Source organism: Phyllostomus hastatus, unplaced genomic scaffold (assembly GCF_019186645.2).
Source record: "Phyllostomus hastatus isolate PE091 unplaced genomic scaffold, TTU_PhHast_1.1 phas_scaffold_21, whole genome shotgun sequence".
Classification (NCBI taxonomy): domain Eukaryota; kingdom Metazoa; phylum Chordata; class Mammalia; order Chiroptera; family Phyllostomidae; genus Phyllostomus; species Phyllostomus hastatus.
The window spans coordinates 12,331,047-12,350,697 of record NW_025334017.1 but is presented as its reverse complement, the minus strand read 5'-3'; the positions used below and the strand labels follow the sequence as shown (position 1 = coordinate 12,350,697).

The 19,651-nt window shown below is 37.2% G+C and overlaps 1 protein-coding gene across 2 annotated transcripts in view; it reads right to left on the bottom strand.

Annotated features, from left to right (window-relative positions):
• The window catches only part of PREX2 (phosphatidylinositol-3,4,5-trisphosphate dependent Rac exchange factor 2), a 228,078-nt gene that overhangs the window by 8,077 nt on the left and 200,350 nt on the right, over positions 1-19,651 (bottom strand). For both annotated transcript variants that reach the window (XM_045861068.1, XM_045861069.1), the window contains 2 exons: positions 6,816-6,918; positions 3,356-3,423 (listed from right to left, as the gene is read on the bottom strand). In XM_045861068.1, the coding sequence (XP_045717024.1) occupies positions 3,356-3,423; positions 6,816-6,918 (171 nt within the window). The remainder of the gene's footprint in view (positions 1-3,355; positions 3,424-6,815; positions 6,919-19,651) is intronic.

The window sequence follows — 19,651 nt, the reverse complement described above, 5'->3', positions numbered from 1 at the left end:
GATCATGCTCTTCATCTTTGTGCATGGCAAAATACAAGTTGTGTTAAAAGGAGCCACAAAGCAAATGTCTCTTCCAAGGCTAAAGTCCAACAATACTCTGCCGCAAGGCAATTTCCCCATTATACAAACGTTAAAGTGTCTCAGAGGATGAATAACCTGACTAAATAAGGTCACATAACAAGAACTGGGGCTCAAACCATCTTGTCACTTTTAACCACTATAGTATGCTGCCTCTCAATTATACAAATTAAAAAAATAAAGCTTTCATTACACAATAGTTTAGAGATTTTGTAATACAATAGAAAATAAGACTAGCATGCCATTCCATCTGAAATATGGTATTTAGTTCTTGGTGAAGATATGCTTATTGCTCTGAAGAACCAATGCACAAAAGGAAGGGGATGAACCTTATTTGTCCTGCTCACAAAAGCATCTCCACATGGATGTCCCATTGATCCTTAGTCTGAACTGTACCACACTGAGTTTACAACCTGTTCCCTATAGGTGCTCTTTTTGCTGTGTCTTCTATCTCAGGGACCAGAACCATTAACCCCTTGTCACCCAAGCCAAAGATTTGGTGGCCATTCTAGGATCTTTCTTTAACCCTTCCTTCTTTATCTAATTAGTGTTCAAAGACTATTAAGTCTGTTCACTAAACATTTCTCTAATTCCTCCTCCATCTCTATCCTCAATACTATTATAATCTCCATTCAAGCTCCTGCCTATATTTCCTCTTAGCATTCCTCTGATGGACCCTCTGAATGTGGCCAGAGATAAATTTTAAAATTTGACTATTCCAGATACAAAGAGTGCTTATTAATACCTCCCTATAGTCTTCAAGTTAAAATCAAAACACTTCAATATCTCATATGAGTCTCGTTGTGGTCCAGCCCCTGCTTATGTTTCCAGCCTCACTCTGCATCATTTTTTAAACACATTCAACCATCAATCACAGAGGTCTCGGTGTAGCTTTCAAAGTGTGATGTGTTATGCAGGCCTTGGCCTCAATGCATCAGCTGCATAGGACATCTATTGCCATGCTGGCTGGGCCAGAGCTACTCTGCTCCTCCCATCTCCCTTCCCCAGGCTGAGGCATGTGCCCCCTTCTCTGTATTCTCATGGCAATCTGTGCCTATTTCTGCCACAGTTCTTAACTGTATACTATTTCCATTTCATTCAACTGCCACTCTATTGTTCATATCAGTGACTAATGGAAAAGACTGTATCTCTAGTTTTTAACAATGAACCTGACCCCTACAAATGCATAGCTGAAATTCAATAGATGTTTGCTGAGTGAATTTTTTAAAGTGAAAGAAAGTAGATGGTTTTAGAAAAACTATGAAAAGATTGGTTAGAGATTAGAGTCAAATATTATCTCAGGCAGAGGTAGCAAACTTTATCTCCATGAAGACATTTGAAGAAACAGGACCCTGGATTTGCCTGTGGGTGGTCTGGCCTTAAAAGCCAAATGTGTTTTTCAGTTAAATGCCTTTGGGAAAGGAATCCTCCTTCCCAGCTGGGAGGGAATCCCAGCCCCTTTGTGGACCTTAGCACTCTCTTACCTTCTACCTATTCTTATACTTAAGTTTTATTCACTTCATCTCATCTCTTTAAGTGAAAGCTCCTTGAGTGGTTAAACTATTTCTATCTCATGTTTAGCTTTCCCACAGAGGATAGCAGAGTGCTTTGCATTTCTTAGGTCCTCAATACATATTTGTAGAGTGAATGAAAGAATAAATACAATAAAATTTAAAAGTTACTCTAGCTCTCTCTCTCTGAAGACTATTATTCCCTTGAATAAAAAAGTCCACTTTATAACTGGCACATTTTATTGAGTTTTATTTCAAGTGTTTTAAAACACAACCCAATAAACAAAAAAGTGAGTTCATCACTTTCTTTTCTTATATTCAGCCTTCTATTGGTTTATTGATTAGGATGCTAAAGTCTTATCCTACCCCAGTTTATTATTGTCTATAAGCTCTAGCTAAGAAGACCTTGCTGAGGTATTATCTTGTTTTCTTATTGTAAATTTAACAGTGCACTTGGTCTATTATTCAAATATACCATATCTGTTCCAGGTGCTAGAAAATGAATTCATATGTGAATGGTGAGTGATTATTTAGCAAAAGAGAGTCTTAGATTCATCTAATGAACTGTGAAAGATAATATAAGTAAGACTTGAGGATTAAATAAGTTTAGGAGCAGCACTAAAAATAGATGCAATTAGAACATGAAGGCTTCATCCGTTTTTAAAGGAAAATATGTTTTGTTTTTTTAAAATACTTTCACTGCCCACACAGATTTTCTGGAATGAAGAATAACTTCATAAATGCTGCAGTTATCATTTTAATGCTGGTAACTGCTTTGTACACAGAAACAAAGAGTGTCTCATCTACGGCAGTGCTTGGAGGAGCCTACTTTTTGTTAAAATGCAAATGTATAAAAGCAACCAAATGTAAAAATATTACCTAATTTTTGTCCTACTTGAAGTAGGACAGATGGCCGCTTACCCTAATGTCACCAGGGAAATCAAATTACCAATATTTCTTTGATGGTTATTGCCACGTTCATTTCTTTTAAAGGTGGATTAGAATCTTTTCTTATGATGATATGTAAACTCTGAATATTTGGTTTACTAACAAACAAAATGTTAATTCATTCATGTATTAATTCACTCACACATTCTTGAAATCAGATATTCATACATAGGCACTATGATGAGCAATGAACAAAACTGAAAAACTGAAAACATATTCCCTGCCTCCAAAGAATTCCTATTCAAGTTGGGCAAAGGGACATGTCGCAATATCTCGCAACACAATTAGGGTTCTAATCGACCAATACAGAAGATGCTAACGAAGCATAAATAGGCAGAAAACTCAACCAAGGCTTCAAGGAAGAAGTAACATCAAAGTTGGGTTTTGTGGTTAAATAGGAGTTTTTCATACAGAAATAGATGGGAAATGCAATCATGCCAGGGGGAATAAATAGCATGCACGATCATAAAAGTATAAATGAAAATGGCATTTTGGTAGTATGACACCATTGGAATATAAATTTTCATAGCAACTGTGTGGAGTTTTGTTTTTGAATTCATAATGAAACCTACAAAATAAAATAATGCCAGGACTTGCTGTTTGCTCCTCTCAGTTTGCTTCAGCTAAATTTCCATTTCACTCTGAGAGCATTTATGCCTTCTCACATTTAGTCACAAAATGTTTACAAGGCCAGTTGCTATGACTACCGTCAGTTCCACATGGGGCATGACCTGGAGCAACTACATTCACTGAGACACTGCCCTGGACAGGGTGGAAGCCCTTTGGGAAAGAGCAGAGCTGGGAAGTCACTTACTTACCTGGGAGCGGACTGCGGGGTTCTGTCTCTGACTCCCAGATTCTTTGCGGTATTCTGAACTCTTGCTCCCTGAAAAAAAGGTAGGGAAAATCACTCTTAGTTCTCCATTGCATTAGTAATTAACATACCGTTAACATTTGAGTGTAGAATATTTATTCCAACCAGGTATTTAACATCAAGGGAGATGGGTTGGGTAAGAAAAAAATCATCATCTGAGCAGTTTCAAAATGAATGCTTTGAACAATCAAAACATGCTGATACATTGTTTAAAGGGATGGGTATGTATTCCAACAGCCATTTAAATCACTTGAAATGAGTTTAAATACAGCTTCCTGTTCACTGTTTCATCTATGCCTCTATTCCTAGAAGCAAGCACTACGTAGGACAGTAGGAAGTGAGCGGGTTGTGAATACCCGCTGCGCCTCCACTTTCGTGGAACAGGAACCACAGCCCTATCGCTCAGTGTGCCTGTTTTGTCCTCACTGAAGAGTTAGCTATTTTAAACTTTATAGTATTTATCAAGAAAATGGTTTGTTTGTTTGTTTGTTTATATTGTTGTGCAATTACAGTCGTCCTCATTTTCCTCACATCACTCTCCTCTGCCCTACCTACCCCCATCTTCCGCATTCAGTCCTTCCCTTCCCCATTGTCTTTGTCCGTGGGTCCTTTATACATGTTCCTTACATGTTCCTTTACAATACCTTTATACATGTTCCTTGATGACCCTTCCCCTTCTTTGCCCCATTATCCCCATCCCCCCACCTCTGGTTATTCTTTATTCTTTAGTTTGTCAGTTTGTTCTTTATTCCCATGCAGTTCTAAAACAATGTCTGGACCAGGCATATTCACGTAGATTTCTGAAATGCAAGAATTCTGCCTCAAAATTTATAGCACAAAGACAATGTACTTCAGTAATGAAAATGTCTTTCTAATCTGTCAAGTTCATGAATGAAGCTATAATCACTGTTCAGTTCCTAATGGGAATTAGTTATCACACAGAACAAAACACCAGAGTGTGGGATGAGAACAGATAAAGAGGAGGGGTCTGAAGAAAGGTCTGCAGCTCTCTCCTGCTACCACATTCTAACTTACGGGAAGGGAAAGAAGGAAAGAAAAAAGGGAGAGAGAAAAATTCTCTCAAAATGGGCCAAATACAGGAAAGCAAACAGAGGAAGGGGTGGGAGGGGGTAGCAAAAAGAGATGGAAAGGAATTTAGGAATTGCAATTAGACAGTTTTTTTAAACAAAAAAATACCCTTTATTTTGAAGTAATTTTAGACTTCAAGCAAAGTTGTTTATAAAAGTAGAACAGAGAATTCACATACTTTTTTATTTGTTTCTTGATTTCTGTCCTGATAGACTTGGGTTATGCACCCCTTACAGAGCTTGCCTGCTGGTGCCGATGGGGTGGTGTTCTGCCTACACGAGTGTCCGCCAAGGCACTGGGCGAGAAGGGCGTCCTCCCAGGTCCTTGGTCTTAGTGCCCAGTCCAGTGCCCTGATACCCTGATACTGTAGCTAAGGAACCAGAACCCTCAGAAATCCAAGTTTTTACTAAAATGGTCAAAAAAGAATTTTGGGGTAGGCTTCTACCAAAGAATACTTGAAATGTGTAATTATTAGACAAATAACTTTAAGTTTATAATGTAAATGGAAGTGTCTACCTCAGCCTTTTATTAATCAGATCAGTTGGTTATCCTGAAGATTATTATAATCATTACAAAAAATTATAAGGAGCACATTACCCTTCCTTCTATCTTTTATCTTTCCTTCTAACTCAAGCAGTTAGTTAAAATAATTATGTAAAGTACATATACAGAATCTGTACGTGAAAACTATACTGCAATTAGAAATAAGAATAAAAAATCATGCTGAAAAAGTTCTCCCTAAAAAAAAACTAAAGATCTTAGAAAATATAAATCATTAACCTGGCAAATATTCTATTCAGTCTCTGGAAACAGTCTCAGTGGTTGAAAGGCCAAAGGAATATCTTTCATTACACTTACATCCCAACTACTGGGATCTCAGGCTGGTAGGAGTTGGCTTGCAGATTGGATCCCAGCCAGTAATCCCACTGTCTGAAACTGCTGCACACTGGTCAGAGGATCAGCAGCAGAAGGATTATTGCAAAGGTCTACCCTGGTTTCTCTAAAGAAAGGGCCTGGGCTCCATAGTCTTTCACAAAGAAGGTGGAAAGTAGTACTTGTCTCTCAGAACCACTTAGAGATGTCATAAAAACTTGAAGCGGCAAACAAGCAACAGAGGAAGGGTTAGGATTCTAAATGTATTTATTCAAAAACAATAGGAGGAAGATGGAGTGATAAATACTAAAAATGGTGTGGATTAGAAATCAATAGGGGTTTTATATGGAACTTTGTAACATTTTAGTCTTTTTAAATCATATTTTATAAATACATAGTAATGTATTAATACAAATACAATATATATTATGTTTTAAAGAGGTTCACACCAGTTAAACAAGTCATTAAGACCTACATAATATTGTTTTAACTTTTTCTATTTTCTCTATCCCCATTTTCAGTTATGAGAATTTCAAGGTTTTCAATGTTTAAGTCCATTAAAATATATATGTAGCCAACTCATAATTACCCCCTTACTAGATTATTATTGAAAGAGGTTAGTACAGTCTCAGTCTCCCATAAACCACAATTTTGAGGCGGCTTCTGCAAGTTTGATTGCAAACTTAATCTAATAGTAACAGAGTGAAACAGAAAGGTTAGGCTCTTTCTGTATGTTTCAGCACCCAAGCTCCAATCCAGATATAACCAATCACAAGTTTACCTTGGCCTACTTTTTAACACTGAATTTGTATATCCACACCAAAAAGTTCTTTCTAAACCCACTACATTTACATCTGTATATGCTCTTTTCCAGCTGAGCTACAATGTCGTGTGCTTCTCATGGAACAAACCTTCATTTAACAAATCCTCTTGGAGCTTGTGAAACCTCGGTTTTCATTCTTCCGGTCTGGGGTCCACAACCTGAAGCTACGATGTACGTGCATCTGCCGTGCCTCATGTCTGTGCAGCAGACCCCAGGTCAGCACTGGCCTCACTTCTGTTTGTTTGTTTGTTTGTTTGTTTGTTTGTTTTCTCCCACCCCTTCCCCAGTCTATTCCCTGCAATTCCCAGAAAGTGACATGTGTCCTTTTATGTCTCCTTCTCATTTTGCCCCCCAACCACCCCTGCTCATTTTGCCTAGCCAATTCCCTTTTTTTTCTCCAGTTAACCTCTTAGACATCCTTTTATTCAGGTTTTCTACGTTTCTTGGACATCTGCGCTGTCTTCTTCCCTGGGATTGTTTCTTGTTCATGTCTTACTCTCTCTCCCTGGAAAAATGCCCATGCCCTGCAGGCACCTGCCAGACACCTGATAAGTGAACAAATGAACATTGAAAACCCAGGTCCTGTAGAACAACTCCCTACAATGTGAGTGAGGCTCACCTGCTTCCGCATCACGTCTGTAGCCTGCATAATGTAGCGAGGAGGCAGTCCGTGGCTTCTGGCCAGAATGATGGCCTGCTCCACTGTCACGCTCAGGGTGCACCTGCATGTAAAGGCAGGGGCAAGTCAAATCCCACCGGTTCCTGGTAAGCACTTCAAGACAGAAAATGCCTCCCCCAAATTTACCACCTTGGGGAGTCACTCATTTTCCCTTGGGTATCTCCCATGAATACATGATATATACATGTTTTATTGTATATTTACAATTTGATGTTTTTAAATTTGTTTATTTTTTTCTTCTTAATCTGTCTCTTATTACAAGGGTCTCAGCTAATAACTTGGAAGAGTAAAAGGAAATTTAATTTTCCTCCCTTACACTAATTTCAAAATAAAAAGCACCAGGCAAAAGTAAAGCAACTGGACAATAAACCATTGATTTTTCTACATAGTACCTGTTTAAAATAGATTCTAAAGAGCTATACTGGTGGGGCCCAAAATTAAGTATTTAAATTTAAAACAAACCCATAATGAACTATGTTTATGAAAAAGTTTATACACAGAAAATTAAATAAGCAGAAATATAATAAATTCTATTATCAGAGAGCATTCTTTGATTCATAGGTCGGCACTCAATCCACTGAGCCACACTAGCTAGGGCAAGAGAGCATTGTTTACTGATACTTATGTAATTAAAAAATGACTTCTTAATATTTTTCATTCATATTTATAAAAAATAGATCTATACTGATTAATGCTCCATCGCTTAGAAAAGTAAACAGTGAAATTAATATTCACTAAGATCAGAATTGATTTGAAAAGAAGCATGTTTCTTGGACTCAATCTGAAAGACTGTAAAATTTTCCAAAGGAACCTTTCATTTTGATTAGTTATACAGGAATGTGGTGCCCAGAGCAGCACTGAGAAAATTCAGAACTCAGTCCCTGAGTTCAATGATTGGTGAGCCTTGTGTCTTTTTCTTCCCTTTAAAGCATTTCTTTTTATTTATTTATTTTTAAAATATATTTTATTGATTATGCTATTACAGTTGACCCATTTTTCTCCCCTTTATTCCCCTCCACCCTGCACCCCCCCACCAGCATTCCTCCCCTTAGTTCACATCCATGGGTCATACATACAAGTTCTTTAGCTTCTCCATTTCCCACTCTATTCCTTACCTCCCCTTGTCTATTTTGTACCTACCATTTATGCTTCTTATTCCCTGTACCTATTCCCCATTCTCCCCGTTTCCCCTCCCTGCTGATAACCCTCCATGCAATCTCTGTTCTTCTGACTGTGTTCCTGTTCTAGTTGTTTGTTGGGTTTTTTTTTTTTTCAGTTTCAGTTGTTGATAGTTGTGAGTTTGTTGTCATTTTACTGTTCATATTTTTGATCATCTTTTTTTTCTTAGATAAGTCCCTTTAACATTTCATATAATAAGGGCTTGGTGATGATGAACTTCTTTAACTTGACCTTGTCTGGGAAGCACTTTATCTGTCTCTTCATTCTAAATGATAGCTTTGCTGGATACAGTCATCTTGGATGTAGGTCCTTGCCTTTCAGGACTTCTTTTATGTTCTTTCACACCTTTCTTTCCAGTAGCTCTTAGGGCCTGTGGTTAACAATTTGTTAATAATTTTAGGTGCTAACCTCTGAAGTGTTTTTTCAAGGGTAAGTTTTGTATACATTTAATATAAATGCTCATTATTTTTAGATGTTTTTCCTAAAATTTATATCAGATATTGTTTTTATTTCACTTTTCAATTTATTATTATGTTGATGCCTTTTCTCCATGTCTGCATTTATCTCCCTATGGTTTGGTGTCTTACACATGTATTTTTCTAGATCTGTTTAGTTTTTCCCTACAAACGAAAGCAAGTTCTATAATGCAACTGCTTATATGTGATGAATATCTAACCCATTTATCCTTGGTTATGAGGTGGTACTACAGAAGTCTAGTATAGTCTGATTCTGATGAATTAAGGAAAAAAGAAGACAGATTTAAAATGTTACTGCTGTAATTTTAGAAAGAATTTGACAAAGTGCAACTGCATTATACACATAATTGCATTCTAAGGAGAAACATGTTACGTTCCATTGGTTGTTAAATGACTTGAAAAGCAGCTTCCTCATTAACATTACAGAGAATTCTTTGGAAAGGATTAACAACACATATTCAAAGGCTAAGGTTTTATAATTAGCTTCTAGTAGTGCACGGTGTTTACCGATACTTAGTGTGTGAGCGTGGTAACAGCGTACATTGTGGTTTTGCATGTATCTGCTGCTGTGAGACACCTATGCCCCTGAAGGCCCAGAGTATCATTGACAGTTCATGTTTCAAATCAATTTTTTACAAAGCATTTAGGTTACTTGACAGAGCATAACCTTATTCTCCTTCCTTACTTCTCCTCTACTGCAATTTTAAGTCTTTATTGATCCTAACATTTTAATCAATAATGCTCATTGCACTAGCTGAATAAAGCTAAACATATTTTTTATCTTTTTCTAGTCACACTGAAATATTGGTGTGAAATTTCTTCCACCAGCATATCCAAAAAGTCAGCTTTATCTATATTTGCTTTTCATACTAACTTTTATATATTCCAATTACTGTAATATGCTGTATATAAGGTGCCCTTTTTTTGCCCAAACTTTTGAGGGAAAAATAAGGATGCACATTATACATGGGTAGTACTAATTGTGTATCTAATTCTCTTATTTATGCTTATGTGTTAAAAGTGTAACTCTAGAAATCAATAACAATATCCATATGCAAGATAATATACTGGAATATGATCATTGTTTTATATATAAATAAAAATGAATTAAAGAACTAAAATGAAAGATTTATTTCCCTGAAAGTTTGGGCCAAGAACATGGGTGTGCATTATACATGGCAAATACAGTACATCCCTAAATTAATTTACACTCATTTAAAAGTGAGACATTTTATTTTTTCTTTATTTTTTAAGTTAATTTATTGTTGTTCAATTACAGTTGTCTGTATTTTCTTCCTACCCCTCTCCACCACCCCATCAAAATCCACCTCCCTCCCTTGCTTCCACCCTCCCTCTTGGTTTTCTCCATATGTCTTTTATAGTAGTTCCTGAAAACCCTTCTCCCCACTGTCCCCTCCCCACTTCCCTCTGGCTATTGTTAGATTGTTCTTAATTTCAATGTATCTAGTTATATTTTGTTTGCTTTTTTCTTTTGTTGATTATGTTCCAGTTAAAGATGAGATCATATGGTATTTGTCCTTCGCCACCTGGCTTATTTCACTTAGCACAATGCTCTCCAGTTCCATCCCTGAAACACCAATCCAAAAGAACATGTGCACCCCAATGTTCATAGCAGCACAATTGACAATAGTCAGGTGCTGGAAGCAACCTAAGTGCTCATCTGTAAATGAGTAGATCAAAAAACTGTGGTACCTTTATATAATGGAATACTACACAGCAGAGAGAAAGAAGGAGGGCCTACCCTTTGCGACAGCATAAAAATAAGACATTTTAAAAGAAACGTGCAGGTCAATGTGGGACACATTGCCTGTACCTGACTCACAGTTGATGTTTCCAACGAAAGCTCAGTCTTTGCATCACAGCATCTCAGAAATCCATTTTTTTAAATTAAGCTTGTGAAAAAAACCTTGTCCTAAGTCCACCACTTCACTGTTGATATGTCATTATTTGCCTCATAACTTTTTATTATCTCTCAACTATCTCAATCTGAATGCCAGATGGGAAAACTCAGTATTTGCAAGAAGCATTTCAATTTGGGCATTCTCTGAAAAATTCCAGGTCCCCAAAGTGGCATGTGGTTTTTCAGTGGTGCATTCATGTATACACAGAGTCAGGTTTTATGAGAGAAGATTTGATTTTGTAGGTAGTTCTCTGATTACCAGTGAGACTGATTTGTTAACCCTGGCTAGGCTTGAGAGTGAAGGGAGAGTACCAAAGGCCAGCATCCTAAGCAAATCCATTCAGTATGAGATTTCTTGTCTGGCCTGCCAATTTCCTTCCTAGCACAATCCTTGTTCTAGCATTAGACAGGAAATTAAACTTTAAATAAATCTGTATTTTTACTCCATCCTGAAAAATACGTATCTTCAATTTTTCAGCTGCTTCTACCTGCAATACCACTTAAAAAATTTTAGACAACTGTTTTCTTGGGAGTAACAAAAAGAAGTCCACAGAGTAGAAACTGTTCTTCATAAAAAGACAAATGTAACATATGCATTGAAGAAAGCTGTTCCATAATTTTAGCAATAAGACATTCTAAGTAGTAGCTCTGCTTAGGACATACACCTGAAGAAGTGTACTTAACAGGTTGCAAAATTATGCAGAACTCAGTAATTTCCCCATAGAAAGAAAAGGCAAGGGGTCAATATATCTGTCATAATGAATACATCTTATTGACATATTTTGTATTAAGAACAAATACCACATCACTCACAGATATAGCATAGATTTACTATGTAAATATAATCTGCACCTCGTTGGTCCAATTTAATTTGAAAGGCACTTTGATTTAGCAATACTGTGGAATAGTCATAAAGTTGTCACTGTGTATTGATCTACCCATCCAACCATCCAACAAATATTTCTGGGTGTCTACTTTGTACTTACAAGTGCCATTAGGTGCTGTCAGAAGTGGATTTACTATCGAAATAGAAAGGTTGAGTTTCAGTGTCCCTTACTTGCCTAGGAACCTGTTTACATAGTTACGTGCTTTTAAAAACTCACGAAAGCAAAATATTTTAATTGCCTTTTTAGGCAATTAAAAAGGCAACCACTGTTGCCTTTTAATATCTCAACTTCACTCCAGTGTGTTCTGTACTGTTCAGCCTATGGTTATTTCTGGAACTAAGCTAAATGAAGTAAGTTAAGGATACATGTAGATTAGGTTTACTGGGACCTATGAATATAATTCAGTCACTTCCATTTACAGTTAGGTTATTATAATATTCTCATGTAGGAATAGATTCTAGAGTATACCTATTGCCCACTATACAAATTCACCCAGTGCTGAAAAGGAGGGGCAGGACCACAGGCTGCAATGAAATATATTCACATCCTGGGGCACCCAGGACTGTAAGTGTGTGTGTGGAGGAGGGGAAATAAGTTTGTAAACACAAAGAGCAAGAAATGTACTAATGTCATTTATATCATTCTTTGCTACTGAGCTCATTTAGTAAGTCTGTCCATATGAGCTCACATGGGCAACACATAATTTAGAAAATCTGAAGAACATGAGCTTGCATAAATCCCAATTCCTCAAATTCCACAGTATTTTTAAAAGCTTTCTACTTTTTATTTTAGAGAGATGTTCATTAAAGTAATTCCGTGGTAAATTCTTTTATAAGATTTTGATGTTACAGGATTATGATAATTACATGGAGTTAATGACAAACTTCTACCAATATTATTTTATAAATTGGGGTTTGGTTGAAGTTGAGTTTATCCGACTATAATTTGGTACTTGCTAATATGAGGCTTTTATTTCACATGTCTGTTCTAACTGATCTTAGACATTAGCTATCAATTTTATTTTATGTGTCCAACTGTGAAGCTATGGGTCAGAAAAGCATGTGAGATGGTCTCCTATGTGCCAGTTCTATCTAGAGGTGCCAGGGATGAAAATGACCGACATCCAAACCTTCTCCTCAACTAAGTCTCACTGCAGAGACAAAGCTTGGCTTCCTATGTTGGTTTAAAGGGACAATATTATATTTCAACAATTTATCAAATCATATCTAACACACTATATTTAGCTGAGTTTGTAAGACTTCAAATCTTACTTGGATCAAATTATATGTATGTCTTTTAAAAAACATGCCAAACATGACATTTCTATAGTAAATTAGATAAAGGATTTTGAAAGCTAAGGACATTCTATATATTTGGTCATTTGCCATGATAACAAATAAAAACATTGGCTGTACTCTATTACACTTTCAAATCTCCACAGGTCTACTGCCTCGTTCAATGTTGATTCTAATTGTACTGAACAAGGAAGCCAATCTCCCAAAGGTTGAAATATGTTAAATCCAACACTTGGGGAGATGAGTCACACCTTTGAGTCCACAAGGGTGGCATTAGTAGCTGAACCTGACATGGGGAACCAGAACAATGAGAGGTTCATGGCTTTGAGCTCTGTTTTCCTGTGGTGAATTTGTTAATTCTTAGCAAGGTCATGGTCAGAAATTCTAACCTTTTGCTTGGTAGCTAATGATTATATTGTTATCTCTTGAGGGTGACCTCAAATATCCTTATTATTAGTGGAGGAGGGACATTCACATTCTAGTTATAAACTGATGTTAAATAAATCACATGAAAACCTTATGCAATGAAGATTTTTTAATTCTGAGCCACAATAATTTGCCATAAATTAACATAATGAAGGTACTGAAAAATTTTTTAAAGTAATTAAAATTACTTTTCAAATGATACTTTGTTTTTATTTCTCTGTTTTTATGTTATTTCATTTTATTTTATTTTAATTAAATTTATTGCTAGTGACACTGGTTAATAAGATTATATGGTTTCAAGTACACAATTCTACAATATGTCATTTCTATGCTGCATTCTGTGCCCACCACCTAAAGTCAAATCACCATATACTTGGCCCCCTTCACTCTTCACTCCCCCTTCACTCCCCCTCACTCCCTTCCCTCTAGTAACCACCATCCTCTTGTCTGTGTCCATGAGTTTCAGTTTTACATCTCACGTACAAGTAAAATCATATGGTTCTTAGCTTTTTCTGACAGACTTATTTCATTTAGCATAGTATTCTCAAAGTCCACCCATGTTGTCTCAAATGGCAGTATTTCATATTTTTTATGGCTGAGTAGTACTTCATTGTATCCATGCACCACATCTGCTTTACCCACTCCTTTGCTGAAGGACACTTTGGCTGTCTCCATGTCTTGGCCACCACAAATAATGCTGTAGTGACCATAGGGGTGCACATATCTTTGTGAATAAATGTTTTCAAATTTTTCAGGTAGATACCCAGAAGAGGGATTGGTGGGTCTTTATGGTAACTCTATTCTTAATTTTTTGAGGGACCTCCATACTATTTTCCACAATGGCTGTACCAGTTTACATTCCTACCAGAAGTGAATAAAGGTTCTTTTTTCTCCATAACCTCTCCAACATTTATTATTACTTGTTGAGACTGAACATTGCTTTCAAAATTTCTATTGGGCTCCTCAATAATGTTACATACTGAATTACAACTAAAAACTATCCTTAGAAACAAAACCTACTGGAGTCACTGACTTTGGGGAGACATGTTGTGACTTCAAAGGTTACTTGAGCAGTGATTTTTCACTATGTTGTGCATGAATATTAAAATTGAGGCACTTGCACAGTATGTTAGCTTTTTGTGCCAGTGCAGTATAATTAGTAGAATAATATGCTGTGAGAAAAAATATGATATATGAAAAACACACACCCAAAGTCTTAAGGCATGTACTGGGGTTTTCTGAGTTTAAGGGACTATGTGTCACACAACAGTTTTAATCAACTATGGAAATGGCAGTATTATACATGAGACCTTAATAATCTATGTAAACTGGCTAAACAATGAAACTCATTATGAATTATTTGCATTAATATGAAGGTTAATTTGATTTTATACTGGATAAATATAAAGTAAAATAAATACGTAATGATTCTGAAATCAGTGAGCTCTGTATTGATATTGAATTCTATCCAATGATAGGAGTTGGATTTTGTTTTTCAGCTCTGGACTTCTGAGTGTCTGGCTTCATTTTCACCATCCTTTATAACTATGATGCTGCTTTTGGTCATGGGAACAAGAGTGAGAAAATTCCCTTAGGGTAAATGCATCAATCACCATATATCTCAACAGCCTGAGGCATCTATTATTTTGATAATATTCTTCACATGGTTTATATGTCTTTATATAGTTACAGGTCTATATTTACAAGCTTACAGATTTATATCTTAAAAACATGAAGTCATTCTTCCTTATTCTATGAAGTCATCTTCTTTTCTCCTTTAATTAAAAGCCAGGTTCATTATCTTTATTCAAATAACTGTCACATATAAGTTATTAGGAATCTAATCAGTTGTCATCTCTGATCCTACAGCATGGGGTAAAAGTAGGATTCCAGTTGTTTTTATAGAAAATAATATAATAATTAATACACAATACAAGAATAAGCTCTGTGTTTCATGTACTCAAAACTGGAGACCTATGTTTGCCCTGCCCTATATACTATGCTCAAGTTACCTGCACAGCATCTAACATTGGAGAGGAATAATGAGCATGTATTCCAATCCCAAGAGAATGAAGTGGGTGGAAAAAAACTGGACTATCAGAAGCTTCTACTGCTATTTGTATACCACTCTGTTACACACAAAAGATTTCTATGACAGATGGAAGGTATCTGCTTATCACTTGACAATATTTCTCAGTTCAGAAGCATACATTTGCATACATTTGCCACCCTAACAGAATCCGTTTTTGCACTGTCAAAATGACATGCTGTATGTTGTTCTCCTCTGTTGTAATTTGAAAAGTCTATATCCACCCCTCTGTGATTTCACTTAAAAACGCAGTCCTTTCATTGTCTTGCTTCTATTGTCATTGTTAAAGAGACCTAGTGTCAAACAGTGTGGCTGCCCGGCTTCCCCCTGCAGCTCTCCTGCCAGGACCTGAGACTGGAAGTTTTGAGGGAGGCACAGTTCTCTTGTCTCCCTGGTTTGGTGTAGCACAGTGTTTGGAGCTTGCCAGTGCTCCATACATAGTTTTTTCCCCCAATTAATGAAGGAATAAACAAATGCTAGCTCCTAATTGAAGTCCTAAATATTTGTCTTTATTCTAAGATATACTGTACTCTGGGTTTTGACACTAGGAAAGAAAACCTCCTACACCCTTGAATTCAAAGGGAGCCTGTTCTGCTGCTCTGACTTTCTATAAGCTATCAAGAATTCTAAAAATAAGCTCCATATAGAATAAGATTGTTTAAAATCTTATAACCTAGTCGTTACCCTAAACTAGTTTAAGTATATTGTAGAAGACAGGGGCAAACAGGAAAGTAATCTCCAGGAATGGTTGAATAAGGCTTGACATTTCTTTACAGGGCGGGGTTATCACCCACCCATCTATTGGCACCCAATAGATGTGCCAATTCAAATGGCATTGAATCTGAACAGAAACAGTGATCTTGTTGTTCAGAGCTTCAAACCAATTTACCCAGGTCCCTTTGGGACCATGGGTCCTTCACAGGGGAGCTGGAGGACCTGCCACTGTTTCCTCCTCCTTCCTCCTCTTTCACTTAACTCAGACATTATTGTCCTTTCTGAGTCAGTTTCCATACGATTTCTGTTCCTGACTTCTTAGATAGTGAGTTGATTACTAAATCTTTTTATTGCTACAGTCTGTCCCTGTAACTCTAGCCAATCTCACCAGGGTTGCATGTCATAGCGACTTTACATTGATATTCATTAGTTGGTTCATTATTTCATTATTTAGCAGACTTGAGCTTGGATGGTCCCACAGCACAGTAAAGAATCACAACCTAGCCTCTGTTTCATAGCAATGCTTTGAATTTTTTATTCACACCACTAATTTGTATAATGAGTAAAAGTACAAATCACATATTACATGGTCTGTTTTTCAACAGTTTATGTAAAACAGTAGATAGGGAAAACCATATTATAAAAAAATAGGGTCCAGAGTTCTTTGTATTCTATTTCTTATAGATCAGACAAGTTAGCTCTTGTATTTTTCATACTCCTTTTTCATCCTTTCATGGCCTATTACTATGACTTTTTCCAGCTTCATTAAGAAATCACTGAGATACAACATTGTCTGAGTTTAAGGTGTATATGTGTTGATTTGATATACTTATACATTGCAAAATGATAGCTACCACAGCATTAGCTAACATCGGTATCACATCACACATCTATAGTTTGAACACTTAAGATCTACTCTTACCATGTACTGTGATTTTTAAAGTAGTTCTTACAGGAGTTCCTCTCTTTTAGTATGATTCAGTCATTTTAAACATATGTATTCTGTATTTCTAACTCTAATTCACTATCAGAAATACAGATTAAGGTTGAAAAATGGAGCATTCACTGGTGCCAGGTCCTGTAGTATATACTCTCATATATATTGCTAACTTAATCCTCATGCCAACTTTTTTTTGAGAAAAACAATCATTCACATTTCACCCACAAGCTTCTGAGAGACCGGGTGATGTAATCTGGGTCACACAGTGAGTAAGGTGTGGGGTTCAAAACCAGTTTTCTGATTCAAAATTCAGGTCTCTTTCCATTATTCCAAAATTGTAACATGTCGATGACTGCATTTAGAGATTCCAGCTCTGCACAGACATAATTCAACAACCACAGTCTTGGCTCAGCATTTATATTTAAATGAATTGTTTTCAGAGAGACTGATTCAGCCAGCCCAAACCACTTCTCTATGAATGCAGATCTCATCACACTAAAATGGATGTGTTTGTGATTAAAAAGGAACTAGATGTGAAGCATGTTTAAAAAAGTATATTGACGGTAAGGCAATCAAGTAGTAAAAATAAATGGAAGGGAGACTGTGTTCCTTCTCTGCGACAGATTTACATTTTTCGGTATAAAATACACTGTTCTGTATAGAGAGTGTTCATTCCTGTGGTGATGTCATTTATTCTGGCGTCTAATTACTTTCAACTACTGAGCACAGGGCACCACTCTGAAAAGTCTACTGACAATTAGAATGAAGCACCTGATTGAACAAACTAATTTTTGAATGTTGCCCGGCTCCCTTTTACTACCTCACACAGAGGGAGAATGGTACACCCGAGGGCTGATGCTGGATGTTAAATACCGCTCAGCCCTGGAGCAGCTGCTCCGCTTCTGCACAGGCAGAGTGTCTGTGACATTACTATGCAAGGGCCACTGCTGGCCTATTGACCTTTTCCACCTTGGTCAGCCTTAGCAATGCATTTGTGACCAATTAAAAGTTTGGCAAAATGGTCACGGGTCCACAGGGATTTAAAAAACCCAACCCCTGTGTCCTTGATCCCTATAACAGAGAAGACACTTTTGTTAATAAAACACGTAAGTATTTTTATGTGAAAAAGGGGCAGATTATTTATGTTCAACAATGAAGACTTCACTTATACACACACCTACACACACAGATAAAATATTAAATATTTACACTCTCCCTTTAGGAAAATGTGAATGACAACGATGTAACCATAGGAAGATCCATAAGCCAGTAATCATTCCGGCAAGTTTCCAGTATATTCTATAGAAAGAACTTCCGGATGTCTACTGATGCTGACAATATTATTACTTGACTCTTGCCAGACAGTACTGAAGAAACCTTCCCGTGACTGCCCTGGGCTCCTAGGTTTCACGGACCGAGAGCTGAAAGACAAGGGGTTGCTGAGTGTTTGAAGAGACCGCACAGTGGTGGCAGGCAGAGCAGGGCAGGGTGAGAAAGAGCTGAGCCTAAGCAGAAGTAAACAGAACAGCGGGAGTGAGATCCTAGCAGCACACTCAGAGCAAAACTGAATACCCCACTTGCTCTGTATACCTTAAGGCAAAAAAAGTCATCAAATGTAAGGAGCACATCTTTAGTAACGCACATGGGATTAGCCATGAAATTTTCATTGAAGATAATCGGACTTTCTATTGCAACTTTCAATACATGCCCTGAAGTTCTCAGCCTAAGAGGCCTGTCCAGAAAGTACCCCGTCATGTACTACGAGAATTAGAGACATTTCGTGAAGATACAAGATACAAGAAATACTATACATAAGACAATGACACCTCAGTCCCCTTCAAAGTGGGAACCTTGGGACCTCACACAGTTCTCCCAATTGCTATCAGCTGTCCATCATATTTTCCTGAATCTCATCACCAATCTGAAACCTCTTCCCCTTCAAAGGTGATTTTAGTTTTTGCAAAAGCCAGAAGTCACAGAACACCAAATCTGGGCTGTAGGAAGGCTGAGTCACCTGGGTGATTTAATGTTTTGCAAAAAAACTGCACGAGATGTGATGCATGAGCAGGTGCATTGTCGTGATGAAGCTGCCAGTCACCAGTTGCCTATAGCTGAGACTTCCTGAATCATGAAGTTTCCATGGAGGAATGTTCAAGCTTAACTCAAAATGATACAGATTCACTGCTCTGCTTGCTAAGTCATTTTGAATGTGACAGCCACACAGTACACATGTTCACTCAAGGGCGACTACTACCCCCACTGACTAGTACAGTGAAGTCATCATTGTTCACACATGCACATTTCAGTCCACTCTCCTTGGCTGCCAGGTTACATCAATGTTGGACAAACGGTTCTCATTATATTCACAATGGTTGGAGTTTTTCCAGATGGATCTCATATGTCTTTAAGTCAAGGCTGAAAAATCAACAGCTAGGCAAAAACTCCCCCATCCTTCATTCTTTCTACTCAGGAACATTAGGGTGTGTTTCCCTTTGTCTCAGACTCATGGCTGTGTTTAGCGCAGAGGTGTCACTGACCTCTGAGTAACTGAGCACTCAGGCTCTTGAGGAACTATTTGCTATGCTGAAGATGTGTATGAATATGAAACATCCCCATGTAAATTAGGCCTTAGCCAACAGGTTTGAATTTGCTTCTCCACATTTTAGATTTTTCAGCCCGACAGGCAGCTACCTGAAGTTCCTTGGCATTGCCTCTCCATTCCCACCTTCTCTATTTTGCTCTTCGACTTTTGTCCTTGTTCCTTACAGGTTTTTAAAAATGACATCAACACTTAAGGGGTGCCCAGTATGAGATTTCATCTCTCTCCCTTGTTCTTTGATACTGGACCA